This window comes from Falco rusticolus, chromosome 2, assembly GCF_015220075.1.
Source record: "Falco rusticolus isolate bFalRus1 chromosome 2, bFalRus1.pri, whole genome shotgun sequence".
Lineage (NCBI taxonomy): Eukaryota > Metazoa > Chordata > Aves > Falconiformes > Falconidae > Falco > Falco rusticolus.
In genome coordinates, this window is record NC_051188.1 from 78,282,848 (window position 1) to 78,299,045 (window position 16,198).

The window sequence follows — 16,198 nt, forward strand, 5'->3', positions numbered from 1 at the left end:
GCAAACCTTTGCTCTCAAGCACAAAGTATTGCTGGAAGACACGTTTTGTTAGTGGGTGGTTTGAGTTGGAGATAGGCATACGCGTCCCCATATGGTTTTATTTATCCCAGAAGGGTCTATTGCCTGATGGCTGCAGCTGTAGAAGAGTGGACTTGATGGTCTAGACAGTCCCTTTCTGTTCCTAAATTTTGAAGTTCCTAATTTTTCTGTATAATGGAAAACATATTCAAATGTTGTATTAGCTGGGACAAAAAACAATTCTATCTGTAAGTAGTTACAGGATATATTGTGCATTTTCTTTCTTCCTTGTGATATACCCTTTTCTGTTAAGCAGCCCAGGCATGGGGTGAAATGCTCACCCAAAAGACCAAAATGTTACCTGTAATGTCTCACCTGGCCGATGTGCCTTTGGAACTGCCATGTTCATCACTCGCCCTCCATCCTGAGGTTTGGGGGGGGATGCGGTAAACCTGCAAATCCCCGACTCTGATGGCGTGCTTGAGGTCAGGCTGTCTGTGTAGTCATTAGTCCCTGCCGTGAGCTGCTCCGATGATGTGTCTGATATGAAGCATTCTGTAATTGTGAACTTGGCATGTCTCAGTTGCTCTTCCATTTTTGCATGCTCATATGCTCTTGCTAGCTCTTCATATGTTGAGGAGGCACTTTCTGTGGAAACCATGCTGCTTCTCGCTCGATCTAAACATCAGAAATAGAAATAATGGTAGAAGGGAAAACATCTGCATAATCCTTGGGAAAAATGCTATGAATGCGATAATATTTCCTAATAAAATGCCTCTAGAGCCCTTGAAATTATCAAGGTGATTTAAAAGAGTCTCCTTCACTACAGATGTCTGCACAATTTTTAGTTTTGTGAGTTACTTGATAATTACAGATAATCTAAGGTGAAGTCTTATTCTGCTAGCAGAATTACACGGCTTAGCATTAAATTTGTGGTTTGGAAGAAGTAACCTTTAATAAATGCAAAAAGTTACTTTTTTTTTTTTACAGAAAACATTTTCTCTAAATGTTAAATGCCTTATAAATGTTAGAAACCCACAAAATCGATTTAGCAAAATGAGAAACAGCTTCTTTGTATTATCGTTTTAATGTACCTCAGAAATATTTCTGTGAGGTGATGTCTAGGTGAGAAAGTATAGTCTTGCCGTAACTGTTTCAATCTTTTATCTTTTTTTGAGAAAGCCCTGAGGACAAAGGTCAAATATAAAGGCAGTGCCTCTCAGACATTGTCTCTCTAGACATCAGGTAAAATACTAACTCTTCATATGAAACAAAGGTCTTAAGAAAGCAATTATTCTTTGATAGCTACCAGCCTGCAGTCATTCAGGTGTTTTTTTTAAATGACGCTGAAGCTTCATGGGGGCTTCATATTGACACACAGGCTAATATGACCTACAAGCTATTCTCTCCTGCTGATGAGTTTCTAAGAATATAAATATTTCTTAAACAGCACTACTATTGAAGATGTAATGGCTACTGATACATTGAAAGGCATTCTGGAAATGCAGTGCTCATTTCTATGGGGACAAATCCCTAGTCTGTTGTACCCATTGCACTTCTACTTTAGTGGGCTGGAAGATCAGAGGATGCCCAAAAGTTCCTTGGGCAGAAGTCATGTTTCATCACAAGATTTGTACAATTTCAGACATTGCTGGTGATGTTCAATAAACAGGCACAATGTAATAGCTAATTCGTAAAAATGGGTCTCCTATAGCAGCCAGAGGCAATTGTGTTGTTATTGCAAATCTTTATCTTTTTTATTGTGTGCTAAGATACTTGCATCAGTTTTCATTGTGCACAAAAAACAACACTCCTGCCACTTGTAAATAGGATCATACATTATTTAAAATGACAATTACTTCAACAATATGCTGTAACTTGGTTAAGATTTTGAGCTGGCCAGAACTTAAACAAAGCTTCTTTTTATTTATTCATTTCCCCTACACACACACACACAGAGGAAACATCATTATGTTTTTCACATTTGATTTGTAAATCAGACCAAAATAATGCCTTTTCAAATTTCCGATCAACTGGAATGTCCTGGAAGGCTGCAGTTGCCCAGTGCCATAGAGCAGTGTCTGTAAATATGGTGGTCATGCAAAGGTCCCAGTTTGGTCCATGAAACTCAGGGCCTGCAGCTTCCCATATCCCATGCCCTGGGGACACTATTCCAGGAAGAATCTGCTTTGCCTAAAGAACACCTACTTTAGATTTGATGAAAGTTCATCCAAGCCCAGGGTGAACTTCATGAAACCTAAGTCATCAGAAAATTTCTAATGGCCTCTAGTTAGAGCATTTAAACTTCGTTACGGCTATGAACTGCTGCAATACATTTTTCCTAGTCTTAAAAGCTACTGCTTTGTAAACCTGGAATTGTTTTGATAAGAAGTGCTAAATTCTGCCAGCTATCAATTGCATCAACTAGATTCAGAAATCTGAACTCCATATTGGAAAAGTGATCAAATGGGCACATTTGTTCAATTGCTTCTTGAACACATAATTTGGCTACATCTATTATATTGTTTATTTGGAAATTTTAACTTCTGAGGTACTTTAAACTGGCTCTGTTCTTTTCCTAGAAACCAACTGTCGTAAGAGAACTACATTTTGTCACAAGAAAACCTTTCTTGAGCATTATCTAAAGCTTGCTATCACATAAATCACTGTGTGTTCAAGTGTAGGCACAGAGCAGGAAAGTAACCATGTTAAAACATAGATTATGAAGTCTGTTTACAAAATTGCAGGTAGTTTGTCTATTAAACCACACAGCAAATTGAATTACCTGCCCTTTGCCATGCGCCTTGGAAAATATCCCTGGGTGACAAAATGTTGGAGCACATGCAAGTGCACCTGCAATCTGGAATATCTACAAAAAGGATTTCTGAGATAGCATTTGCTGTTTGTATTTGAATCTCAAATAGCTATTGGAAGTAATCCTTAAAGCCTTATGGCAATTCTACCTGAAGAAATCAGGATGAAGTTTATCAGCTGGCCAGAGGTATCTGTTGAGTGCCATTACCCTACACAGACAAGATAAGGGTCTGCAACTTTAAGAGGATGAATTGTGGAAAGACGGATGTAAGGGAAGTCAAGTGCTTGTTCTTACAGAAAGAATAAAACCAGCCATACTGGTTTTCATAGTGAAAGGCCACTCACACCAACTGCATTGTAGCTCTAACACATAGCTTTCTCACGTAACAAACTTTCCCTTAGAATTAGGATAGAAAGTAGGCCATTCTTCCAAGGACACCACAGTAAGCCTGACTTCACTTCTGTCAGGCATATGTTTGAATAGTATTGTACCTTTCTTCATATTTAATCTTTATTCGATTTTCTTTATGATTATTCTTCTGTTTAATCATTTGTCCATTTATTTGCCTTTATTTTTTTCCCCAATTTTTCATTGTAGGGCAGAGAAGAAAGCCTTTATTTTCAGTTACAATTGCATTTACGATGTGAAGACATCAAGAAGAGATGAAGACTGCAGGCAGAATATGTATTCAGTGTCTCCCCACTTATTATCTAGAGAAATAAAACCTATGTTATTTCTGAGGAAAATCAGAGCTAGCTGCTTCAGTATTTAGTGATACAAATGGATTTTGACTTGGACTTCAATTCCATATTTTTTCCCTCTCATTTTTTCCACTTAGAATAAACCCTATGGACATATTACATGAATAGGAAAAGGAAAACACTAACCTCAGCGTAGCTCAAGTCTGATAACCATCCCACCTATGACTCAGGCATATTCTCAGTTGCTAACACTGCCCCTTCCTGGTCAATGACCTTTCATGCAGCAAATTCTCCTACTTTTTCCTTCAGATACAGGAAGTACAGTGCTCCAGCTACAGGAAAAATTACCACCCTGTCTTTCAAAGGACTCCGGTATGCGTGCATGGCATGAAGAAACATGGGCACAATATTTGTTATCATTAGCACCATATGCATTTGTGGCACCATTTAGGAATAGCCTACAGAAAAAACACCCTAGCAAGGGAAAAAAAAAAAAAAAAGAGATACCAAAGCACAAAATGAAATACAAGGACCAAGAAGGTTACTGCAGCTACTGCTGTCCCATCTTCACAGCGCAGCCTGATGGAGAGCCCTGTACCTGTGTCCTGCGAGGGGCTGACGCTGTAGCTGTCACTTTCCTTGTCCACTGATCCTGCTGGCCTGGGGGTGGGCAGCCTCCAGTCTGTGGTGAGGGTATGAGCTGATATGGTGGGGTGAGGTCTGTTGAGGGTCCACTGACTAGCGTAGCGGTTGCGAGCTGTGGGTCCGGTTTTGGCACTCCTCCTTGTGGTAGGATCTGTGACGGAACAGAGAGGGTCTTTGCCACTAGGCTCTTGATAAGGAAGCAAGTCCTGTCAGAAGGGGATGACCACTGAATTCATGTTGGTTAAAAAAACTCACAAAACATTCTTTGTGGGGAAAAAAACAACAGTGAAAGGGCTGTTTATTACCAAACCGCTAAAGCTTTTTTTGAAATACCCTCTTTCTAATGAAACCATACAGTTGAAAAAGGATGCAACTGAAGAGCTCAGAGCCCCACCAGTCTCCCATTGACACATTCATTATCCCTTTACTCCAATGTAAGTAGTTGTCCAGTACCAAAACTACTTTGAGATGTGAAAGAGCACAAGGCAAGTAGATCTGGGCGAGGATTTCACAACACATTTCAAGCAAACTCTAAGGTAAATTATCAGCATAGATGTGCCCTCAGAAACACCCTACACCAGGTACCTGCTCCTAGTTTGTAAAACCTTGTGCTCAGAAATGTGGTGATATAATTTCCTGCTCTGGACATACTTTTACTATATTATGGAATTTATCAACTAAAGATTCCCTATTTTTTTAACAAGTAGCCAAGATATAAAACATATAGTTTTGATATGTTTGATAGTAATAGCACTATCAGACTTTTCAGTAGGAACAGGTTTATAAAGATTTGACTGTTTAAAAAAGTTAGTAAATTTCTTAAACTTTAAAAATCACCTGTTATTTTTTTAAGATCAGCAATGTTTTATTTTTTATTATCCTAGAGATAATAGGGTGATCAAGAGAGAAAACATGAACTATCTGCCAAAACTGACCTGCTTAATTTTGTTAATCAATAGTTGTTCTGTAAAAGCGAGTCCTGTACTCCCTAACAAAGCAAGTGGAACAGAAAAATCATTATGTGGCAAACAGAAAGTGACTAAATCAGCACTGAAGTATTTCTCTTCAAAGCTTCTGAAAGGATATTGCTAACAATAGAGAAAGGGAATTAGAAATGAAAAATTCAAATCTATTCAAATGTTCTTTGACATTCAAATGGTGAAGTTGTCAGTGTTTGAGGTAAGAGACTTTAGCAAAAGCAATTTAAAGAAAGAACCAATACTCAGATAATAACTCTGAGCATTGCTTCTGCCTAAGCATTTCCAGTAAGAATTTGCATTCTGCTGCTTCAAAGAAACACGGTATTTATCTACAAATACCAGCTATGATCTGATCCTTCTCCTATTTCACATATTCCCCCTACATCAGTGGAAAAATATGGATGTTGTCTCATTGATAATGGATGCTCCTGGTGGTGCAGCTACCTAACTGCCTCACATGGATAATACCCAAAAACGCACTTGGCATGACATGATCAGCCTGTCAGTATAAACCACCACTTGTGCCAGCTGTGCGAAGTTGGCACATGGCTGTTGAGTAGCCAGAAGTGAGCCTCATGCCTGCTTCAAGGGAAGACATGAAGGACAGAAGGTGAGAGCTGGTGGGAGAGCTCTCAGCACAGTACTCAGGCTGCCTGATCTGGAGGAGTATCAGGCATATCAGTATCAGGCATATCTCATCAACACATATGAATACCTGAAGGGAAAGCGCAGAGGGGACAGAGCCAGGCTCTTTTTGGTGGTGCCCAGTGACAGGACTGGAGACAATGGCCACAAGGTGAAACATGGGAGCTTCCCTCTGAGCATCAGGAAACACTTCACTGTGAGGGTGGCTGAGCACTGACACAGGTTGCCCAGAGAGGTGCTGGAGTCTCCATCCTTGAAGATATTTAAAAGTCATCTGGGTATGGACCTGGGCAACCGGCTCTAGCTGATCTTGCTTAAACAGCGGGGCTGGACTAGCCAGTGCCCAGAGGTCCCTTCCAACCTCAACTGTTCTCTGATCCCATGACCCAGTAGGCTTTTGTTGGCAAATTGAAGGAGGCAGGAGAGCCTGTTGCCAGCACGCAGGAGGTCAGTGCTCGTCCTGCTGAGCATGTGCCGAGCAGGAGCTCTGCACCAGCTGTGCTGTGCCTGCATAAGGGGCTCTGTGGCACAGACACAGCCTCCAGAGCTGCCTGTGTGATGGAGAACAGCCCACATCTGGTGCCCCGGTTGCTAAGCCAGCTCTGCTGTCATGTGCTGAAGCATAACTGTAGAGAGCTGAAGTGAGCAAAGCAAAGGTTCACGGAGCATACCTCTTTTATAAATAAATACAAAAGAACTAGAGAAGAATTTTAAAAGTGCTGTGAGGGAATATTTACCAATGAGCGAGTGTGTGTGTGTGTGCTCAGATGAGAGGATCCATAACCTCTGAGCTATCCATCTGGGCACTGCCCCCCTCTTCACAGAGATGGCTGTAGATCTAGACAAAATCTCATAGCCCGGCCTCTATAAAAGTTGTATTAGAGTCTTAAATCCAGAAAATGCTACCTGAAAGTTTTTGACCCAGCCTTGTGCACGGTTACAATCAGATTTTTACTGCATGATAAAAATGATAGTGGATTGCTATTTCCAAAGCTGGGTGGCCCACAGATCATACTTTTACAAATTAATTAAAACCAAGTTTAATTTGAAGGAAGTATCTCCCTGACTCCAGTGGAATGAAGCACATAACTGCACACAAAAAAAAGCATTAGGTATGGAAGGTGCTGGTGCTATAAAATGCTCTGGTATGATACACGCATAAAAATGTGGGGTGGTGCCTCTTTCCTTATTAAAAAAGGCATAGTCAGAAAACAATGGAGACTCCATTGTTTACTCAGACAGTCTTGATCTTCCAACATGATAAAAATTATATGATGATATTTTTGCTCTTAGTGAGCAGGATAGACAGCATGTACATGAACTAAAGGAGCGAGACAAGAGTGGTACCAGAAAGAAAGTAAATACTGTATCTTGACTCTCCATAAATGAAAAATGGTGGTACTAATCTAGTCCTCAAGAAATAAATAACCATATCTTAAAAGTTAAGAGTTGTTAAAGTTAGAAAAGCAGCAAGGTCAGGACTAGAACAGCTGTTATTTATAAGGACTGAGGTTAAAATTGAGATGAAGATTTTACAAATAATCTGCATTCTAGCAACTGAGCTTTCAGCATTTACGTTCACCAAACTCACCAAGTAAACAAATTCTGAAAAGGTCAGGGAATAGAAATAATCCAAGATATTTCAGAAATTGCACACTGCTAGTGAACTACACTTTGGTAATATTCCTAACTCATAAGTATTCCTTTGATCTAGTGATTTACATAGATATGGAACACATTCATGAGAGAAATAAGAATGGATTGCAGCAGTATATTAATTCATGATAGTATTTTAATCACTATAAGAATAAATCAGTATAAATATAAATGGGAAAAGTAATTTACCAAAATAATTAGAACTGGAAATACAACCTTTTAGGAAAAGCAATAATGAGAAATGTATTTCCTGCGTGATAGAGAGGTAAGGAAGGAAAATGTATTTTGAAATACAATAAAGATTGATCACCAAGAAAAAAAAAATATTAGTCGCTAAAAGCCATTATCCTAATTTACCCAATAAATTCTAGAAATTAAAATCTAACATGCATTTGGTTTAATGAAAGCCAGGTATGAATTATTCCAAATTACACCTACATTTTGATGCATGTGCCATTTTTACCATATCAAATCACTAAATGCAATTGTATAAGAAAAGTTCTCTGCCAACCTAAATAGATTTCTCTCCATTTTCAGATTGAAGAAAAAAACACCATGAGGATGGAAATGCAAGAGCACAGTATTCCTTTTCTCATAACTTCCTCCTCTCCAGGTAACATATTCTCTTATATGCTTACTTGTTCCTGGCCGGGCATCAGAAACATCCACCAATGGTCCTGTAGCTTGTGACACTGACTGGTAATGTACCGTGTGGGTGACAGTGAGTGACTTCTGCTTAGACGTCTCTCCAAAGTCAGCATCAGTGAGCAGAACAGTCGATCTGTCATCTATAAGTAAAAAAACCCGTCAGATAATGAGTATGTGAATTTGGGTTTGCCATCAGAAGAGCTTTACAGAAAGTCCCCAGACTTATTTTCAGCTGGGTGCCACCACTGACAGAAGCAGCTCCCGCTTCCCTGCAGGACTGAAAGTGACTTTAGAAATTGCACACTGCTAGTGAACTACACTTTGGTAATATTCCTAACTCATAAATATTCCTTTGATCTAGTGATTTACATAGATACGGAACACATTCATGAGAGAAATAAGAAGAATGGAGTACCAAGTGCATACCACAGCTTGGAAGCCTCTGGGTTTATACTCAAAGTTCATACAAAACTAAAGAATAAGTGTAATTTTCACGTCTACCTGATTTCACCTTAGAGATGTGCAACTGAGACAGGACGTTAAGCATCCTTCCAAAAAGCAGATTTATGTGTCATTATTTTTGCCCCCAATTCCTTCTTTCCCATCTTTTGAACACTGTCTTCTTCCCCTTCATTTTCAGAGAGCTCAGCTGCACTTTTTGATAACATATTGAATTAATTTCTTTTTATTAACATAATTAGTAATTCAGTGAAATCACCTATGCCTTTCCAAAAAAAGGTAGTTGGGTAACATTGCTAACTAACCCTCTAAAAAAGTCAGCTTTTTCTCCAGAGACAGAACACTACAGAAGGGATGCCCATGACCCAAGACTGTTCTTAGGGAGCTGCTTATTTTTAAACACGAGTACCGCAGTGGAGACAATGGAAATACACTTGCAGGGCAGCTCAGCATCCTTAAGTCCAGTATTTTGCTGTTCTGGAAGCAAAGGGCTAAGTCCTACCAGCTCTCTCTGCACCAAACCTCACTGCTGTAGGTTTGAAAAAGCAGCTTTGGGGAGCTTTATACAAATCATGCGGGTTTCTCTCAACACAGTCAGTCCAGCTGACTCTGGGCTTACCTGCAGCTGCAAAGAAAGGTGAGAGGTGATGCTTGACCTTGGGAAGCACTGGAAGAAAAAGGTGTGCCCTGACCTTTGCTGTATGGTTCTGCTGTCTATTGCTTCCCTATGGGGTAGGATATATTCATCAGATTTCTACACAGACCTTGGTCCCTGCAGAAAGCGAGTGCTACACAGCACTTACTTTTTTTTTTTTTTCAATTGTGATCTCTGTATTGTATTTCTTTTGCTCTAAAGAGGCATCTGGTCCACCTAATCATGGAAAGTTTAAAGCAATAAATCTTCCACTGACTTTGTTCTTGCAGAACCACACCTTGCATGCTTTCAGACCTTCTTTTGCATTCTCTACTATCTTTTTATCCATTCATAATAGTAATAAAAGCCACAAGTTCCTGCTATGCTATGCTACATACCTTTGTAATGTATTTTTAAGAGGACTGGCAGCAGTGGGGCTTCCATGCATTTACTAGTCAGCAGAGGTTGATCTGACTCTTCTAAGCATTCCCAGTTTTTAGGTTTTTAAACTTGACAAGACACCATTAAGGTGAACGGTTCTGCACAATAACACAACTAGCATTTTTTACCCAAAGAAGGCCATAAATAGAACGAGCATTATGAAATCAAATTACTCTGTCTCTGGCAAAAGATGAGCTCTTATTCAGGTTGGGAATAAAGCCTCTTGGCAGTAAACTATGTCAAAGACTGCCAAAGTGCCTGCTTATTCTGAGTGCTGTGTGGAGAGCTGGCTATTACCGAGGCATTGATGACCCTGCTACAGTTAAAGCACTAACAGTATTTCCACTATAACCCCTATTGCTCAGCAACTGTAACTCAAAAGTAAAAACTGTCTTTAGGATGAAGCCTGGCACAGAAGACTGCCTCACAGAGCAAATTTTGGGAAGGCCAAATCAGGATTTTAAAAAGTCTGTATTTCAGGTGAAGCACAGGTCTCCTCTTCAAATCTGCAGCACAGACTGTGAAATATCCCTTGAGCTCACCCCCATGCCAGACTAACAGCAAGTGTGCAGGGTGTGGAGCTAAAGCAGCTTGTTCCTCCCCAGTGTGGGCATGGACAGGAGATGCAGAGATGCTGCTCCCAGCTTGTGGAACTTTCTTCTCTGGCCACACCACCCCTGGGATCCTGTTATGTTCTCAGCCATTGCAGGCTTCTTTTACACAGATTTTGATCCAAAAAAGTTAGAAGTCTAGTAAGATTCATCATTCTGGAAGGTATTTGCACAATGTATACCCATACCATCATGAGATCAAGTTGTATTTTTATTCTGTTGAGATTTCAGGCATCTTGTGTTTAAATTATTTGGAAAAATCCCCAACACCAAACAATTCTGTTTTTCATGACAGTTAGCTATGCCAGCCACATGAGAAATCTTGTTTTGTGTTGCGTGAAACAGCTTAATTTGAATTTTGCATAGATACACAAAAGCTGAAAACTGATCAAAATGTTGAAATATCATTTGCTATGGGCAGGTGGATACAATATGTAAAGTTTAAGTTTCAGAAGTTGGCTTTTGTAAATCTTCAAATACTAATATTGTAGATTCAGAATTTCATTTTCCTTGTAAGTAATGCCAGTGATCAAACTGCCTAGTGAGAGCCAAAAGAGAAATCAAAATGAAAATCATTAAAACTGCCAGTCTTCATTTACATTTTCTTCAAGTAAGCTTCATTTTCCTAATGTCCTGCATTATTTTAAATACTGTACTGAGACTACTTAAAAGTAGAAAATGATTCAAAGGGGAGAAAAAAAAAATCAGTTCAGTTTTCAAATGTGGCAGATTACTTTGTCGCTGTTTTTTCTTGATGTGTGCAGTGGGGACAAGGCACAGGGTAAAGGAAGTCTACCTAAAAGTGCCTGCTACATTAACCAGTGACAACAAACCCAACAGGAGTTTACCATAGTCTCCATCGTGTCCTCTCCTCAATCAGAAGCTGTGCTCTGGGAATGTCTATGTGCATCCTCAGTGTTTGCTGCTGCTTATTAAGTGTATCTGATGTCCTGGGGTCTTGCAAAAATAAGAAGAGAACACATTAACATTCAGCCTAAATTAAAAGTATTTTGCAAATTTCCTCATTTTAATATGGCCTGCTAAACAAAAAGTATATACCATAATCAGCAAAAAAACGCATACATATTTTTCCCCCTCTTCAGAACAGTGCATGGTATTACTGACAGCCGTTAGATGAATGCACAGTGTTGAAGGATTTGGTCTATTTTATTAGTAGAAATCTCCTGAAAATATTATTGTTTTCTTCAAGTGTTGTCATATAATGAAATTAGAAAAATACTTTGCAAGATGGAACTTTTCTTTCATTCCTCATGAATATGAATAACACATAGCTAATCAAAACAGGTCAGGTAGGAGAAGGAGGAACGATGCTTGAGTAATTTCTAATTATTTTTTTTACTTTTCCATATTTTTCATTAGATAATTCCATATATCACTAGATTTGATAAATAAAAACAAATTAATAACTCGGGAATCCATTAATAAAGTGCTTAAATGAATAAGGTATTAGTCCCATTGATGTTCCAGACTAAAACTGAAAATCTGTTTATATTTATGGATTATTTCTAATTGATTGATGCAATATTCTAAAAGAGAGCATAAACCAATTATTCTATCATTGTGCAAATTGAACAATTTCATTTCAAGTCTGTGTACCAGAAAATGACTTCTTAACTGAGCTGTCTACATGAAAGTAAATGAAACAAGGATAGCAGAACTGAGTGCTACAATAATTTCTAGTACAGAGCTTGCATCAAGAAACCTTTAGACTGCATTAAAAACCCAGGACTTTTCAGCCTTTTAGATGTAATTACTCTTTGCAGGACAGGAGATATTTGCAATACTTCTTTACGCAGGAGGCTGAGGAAAGTTAAAGACAAATCAGCCAGTAGTGTGATCCAAGTGCTTGCACTTCAAAGAGCTTAAAATCCAAGTGGAGGCTCATTTTCTAGTGTAAAATAGCTGTAGATCACTTGGTTTAATTCTCCTTTGGCAATGAATTATTGTTGCTAATGGAAATCAGCAGAGGACTATTAAGCTGCTTGATGATAAGCTCACTTCTTTCCTGAGTGTGAGCTTCTATACAGGAGATTAACGCATGTGTGATGAGCCACATCTCCAGACAACTTGCCTTAACTTCCTGCTGTGTCTCCATGTCACCAAGACCTAACTACTGCAGGTTTGGAGGTTCTCCTACAGTCCTTTTAAGAGGAATTTCCTCATCTGTGGTCCATAATCCTGCTCCAATCCAATGGTGAGGTCTGCAAGGCACACAGGTACACCTGTCTGGCTGATTGTCACCTTTTGGCTTTCCCTGCTCTTGTGGCCCCCAGCGTTAACACCATCTATGCATCTCAAATTTTAATGTCTCTGTCTTTACCTGGGTGGTTAGGTGGTACTGTTGCCATCATATACAGTTGGATAGTTGAAATGAATTCAAACAGCCTACAACTGGTGCCTTATTTAATCATGGTGGAAGCAAAATATCAAGAGAGCTACCCAAGGGTGGCCAGACTTTTCTCTGTCTATAATCAGGGAAGCACAGTAGTTACAGTATCTTATTAAGCACATAAATTTTCAAAGACATTTAGAATCCTAAAATGCAGATAAATTCCACACTGACATTCTTGAAGTCTCTGCAAAGTCTCTGCATTGATTAAATGCCACTCTCCTATTGGTTTCCACTCAAGTTGCTGAAATGTTAAGAGAATCAGAGACTTACATATTATCTGCAATGCCAAATGTGCTTGAATACATGCCCTTGAAAAGTCACACTAATTTGGTCTTGTCCAAGATCATAGAGGAAACCTGTGATCTGTTAGAAAACTGAATTTCTGAGGTCCAATTTCAATTAATAATCAATAATTGAACAGTTACAGGACACACACAATCAGATACATGCAGAATCTGTGCAATACATTACTGAGTCTAATAGATGCATCATTGCACCCTTCCTTTGCTCACCAGGGATGCAGGAGACACAGGGATCAAATCAAACATCTTCCTCAGAGAACGCAGACCCCAGAACCACAGTGAGACCTAGAAGCTCTTCTGCAGTACGAATGCTCTATATCCCTACTATTGCAAAGTACTCAACTGCACAAAAAGTATTGTTTGGACCACAAGGAGCAGGAGGACGGTTCCCCAGGTTTGCAGTTACATTGCTCACCTGCCACAAAATAATTCTGAATCCCATTCTTGGCTCCAGGGATAGCTTTATGCAAAATACATGGAAGGTCCTTCAAGCCAGAACTGGATTCCAGGCATCTCTATATTCAGGAAAATTCCCTACTATGCTCAAGGTTGTGCATTGTTTTGTGTGATCTCTCCTCCCTCCTTACTGGTCTAATTAATTCTCTTGTATACAGTGGTACAGTGACATGAAGTGTCCAAACACAGAACAGGCAATTGGCAGTAGCAAGAGGGTTGCTGCCAATTAGCATGCTATCTCTTTCTGGCTCAGGGAATTCTGAATTACTTTCTGCAGATTATAAAAACTTAAGGTGCCAACAGCAATTAATTGCCTCTAGGGATTGGCAGCGAGGCAGATTTTTAGGACTGCAGTTCTGAAGTTTGGTGCCCAAGTATTTCCTAACCTAGGAAAATTCAGGCATCAAAGTATTGTAACAGTCTGGTGCGTGAGGAGTCCAATGATTAATTCTTTAAAGGGAGGAAATATATCTACCTAGATTTTCCTTAAGGTACAGATACACAATTCCCAAACTTAAACATGGAGCTATGGTTATTCCTTACCTGTTCAGACCTTGTAAGGATCTGTGTATATACAATTAATTCCCTCTGGTTCAATGAATCCCCTGAGCTCCAAATTGTTAAGAGACTGGGAGCCTGTCTGGAGAACAATGTCCATACGCATTTACTGTAGTCTTTACTCTACCAAGGGTGTCTGTTTTTGGCCACTAAGACAGACAGATACTTGGGTACATAGGCCTTTGGGTCTGATTGAACACAGCTTTTAGTACAGTCTGTGGATAAACGGGCCTCCTTCCAGAGGTAGTAAAAGTATAAGGTATTTTGAAAGGAGTGTGCGTAGTTAGAAGAACACCCCTTTTACACAGTCTTTCTGGACATTTAACAAAAAAATACTTACTTGACTGACTGAAAATACCTGTATGCACAGGAGAGGGTTAAACCCATCAGGCTAGTATGTAAAGGGATATAAATATGGTGATCTGTAAAGCAATGTTATTCTCGGTCTTTGGCAGAGATCAAGCCACCTCACAGTTTCCTGATGTCTAAGCTGGTTGTTGTAAAAACACACAGAAAACTAAATCTTGTAAGTAATTGGCCTGGAAGAGGAATATTTGAGAAAAGATTCCTCAGCTTGTCTTCAATATTAGAAAGCTCAATTAATTGCTATCCTGATTCACAGTGAAGTGTTACAAGAAGTTGGCTGAACCACTGCTTTCTACCCAAAAAAAGACATAAAATACCTGTGATTGTACAGCAGCAGGGATTTTTATTTGTGAGTTTAAGGTATCAGCAACAAGTTGTGCTGCTCGTGTCTAAACTGCTAACTTCTGGGGCTTATCCTGCTCCCAAAACATCTGACTTACACAGCCAAAGCCAACAAATTTCAAAGCAAAGACTAAAGCTCCTTTCTTAATCTGCTTTACATATGCTCATAAGAATCTCCTCAAATGGAAAGAGACACAAAGCTCTCTCCATGCCTCACACCTTCCTACCAAGCCGGCATTCACCTTTTCTGTTCTCCGTCCAATACTTAAACAGCAAAGCACAACCCACGGCATATCCTCTTTCTTGATATTGGTATCATAGATTTTGGTGAAATCTAAAAGACATAAAATATCAGGAGCTTTATGATGTGTGCCTATTGCTTTGGAGAGGGCCTATTATCCTTTGATTATTAACATGCTAAATCTTCAGGAACATCTAGTGATGGTGGGTAGCTCCGGTTTTGGTTGGAGGTATTTCACAGATTTATCACAAGTGACAGAGAACTTAGCCTGTAGAAGGCAGGCTCCCCAAAACAGCATCACTTTGGGAGCTCCAGGTTATGACACATCTGCAAATGTAGGCTTATAGCCCCTGCTTTCTTTAAAGTCCTGTTTTAATAATGATTTGCCTTTGTTCACACTTTCAGAAGAGAAATACAAAACATGACTATTTATTAAAACCAAGCTTGTTTTTTTAATGAAATGGGAGAAACTGACTTCATGACCATATTTCAATGCTAGTGAAAAGAAAAGCAAAAAGGAAAGGGTAGCAGATGAGTTACCCAGAAAACCAGCTCTGAACTAAAGGCTGGGAAGGGACCTGACTGCTCTCTGAGTACATCAGGCAGGGAGGGCAAAAGGACTTCTTTAATTTGAAGGTCAACACCAGCAGAAGAAATACTGGGTCAAAACTTATTTTGGCAGTTTGATAAAGTTTTCTAAGTATCAGAGGAGTGAGGCTCTGACATGCCCTTGCAGAAGTGGTGACAAGACTAGTGAAGCTCACCAGGGTTAAGGCAGAGGTTTACCAGTTTTGCAGAGGTGTTATGTGTAGCTGTCACTGGGACTGAATATCTTCATCCAGGAGTTTCAGCCAGTTTGTATTGTGTTTCTTTAGGGAACAGACTTGTTGCATATGCTAATCTCTGCTGTTTTCTGTGACACCAGAAAATATCTGAGTGTATCTTCTTGAAGTTGCTTAACCCTGCAATCCACTGCTAGCAGAGGTTTCTAACTGGCAGATAGGAGGGGTATGACCTGATCTGCATGATGAGTCTTGTTAACATCAGTGGGACTATTCAGATGTATTCACAGACTGATGGCGTAGAGCTGAGTTTACACTAAAATCATCCATGATGTATATTCTTACAGTAGCAGGGTGAAGATTACCATGGGTGAGGAAGCTTAGAGTACGGTAAGTTTTGTAAAATATCTGTGACATTCTCAAATTTGTTGCTTAAAAACAAAAAGACCAAATCTCATTTGAACTTAAAAATAATCTTTTGGTGA

The 16,198-nt window shown here is 39.4% G+C and overlaps 1 protein-coding gene across 1 annotated transcript in view; it reads right to left on the bottom strand.

Annotated features, from left to right (window-relative positions):
* Positions 1-11,106: 11,106 nt before the first annotated feature.
* DSCAM (DS cell adhesion molecule) overlaps positions 11,107-16,198 on the bottom strand; it is a 439,842-nt gene continuing 434,750 nt past the window's right edge. The window contains exon 29 of the mRNA XM_037377793.1: positions 11,107-11,214. Coding sequence (XP_037233690.1) covers positions 11,166-11,214 — 49 coding nt within the window. The 3' untranslated portion in view covers positions 11,107-11,165. The remainder of the gene's footprint in view (positions 11,215-16,198) is intronic.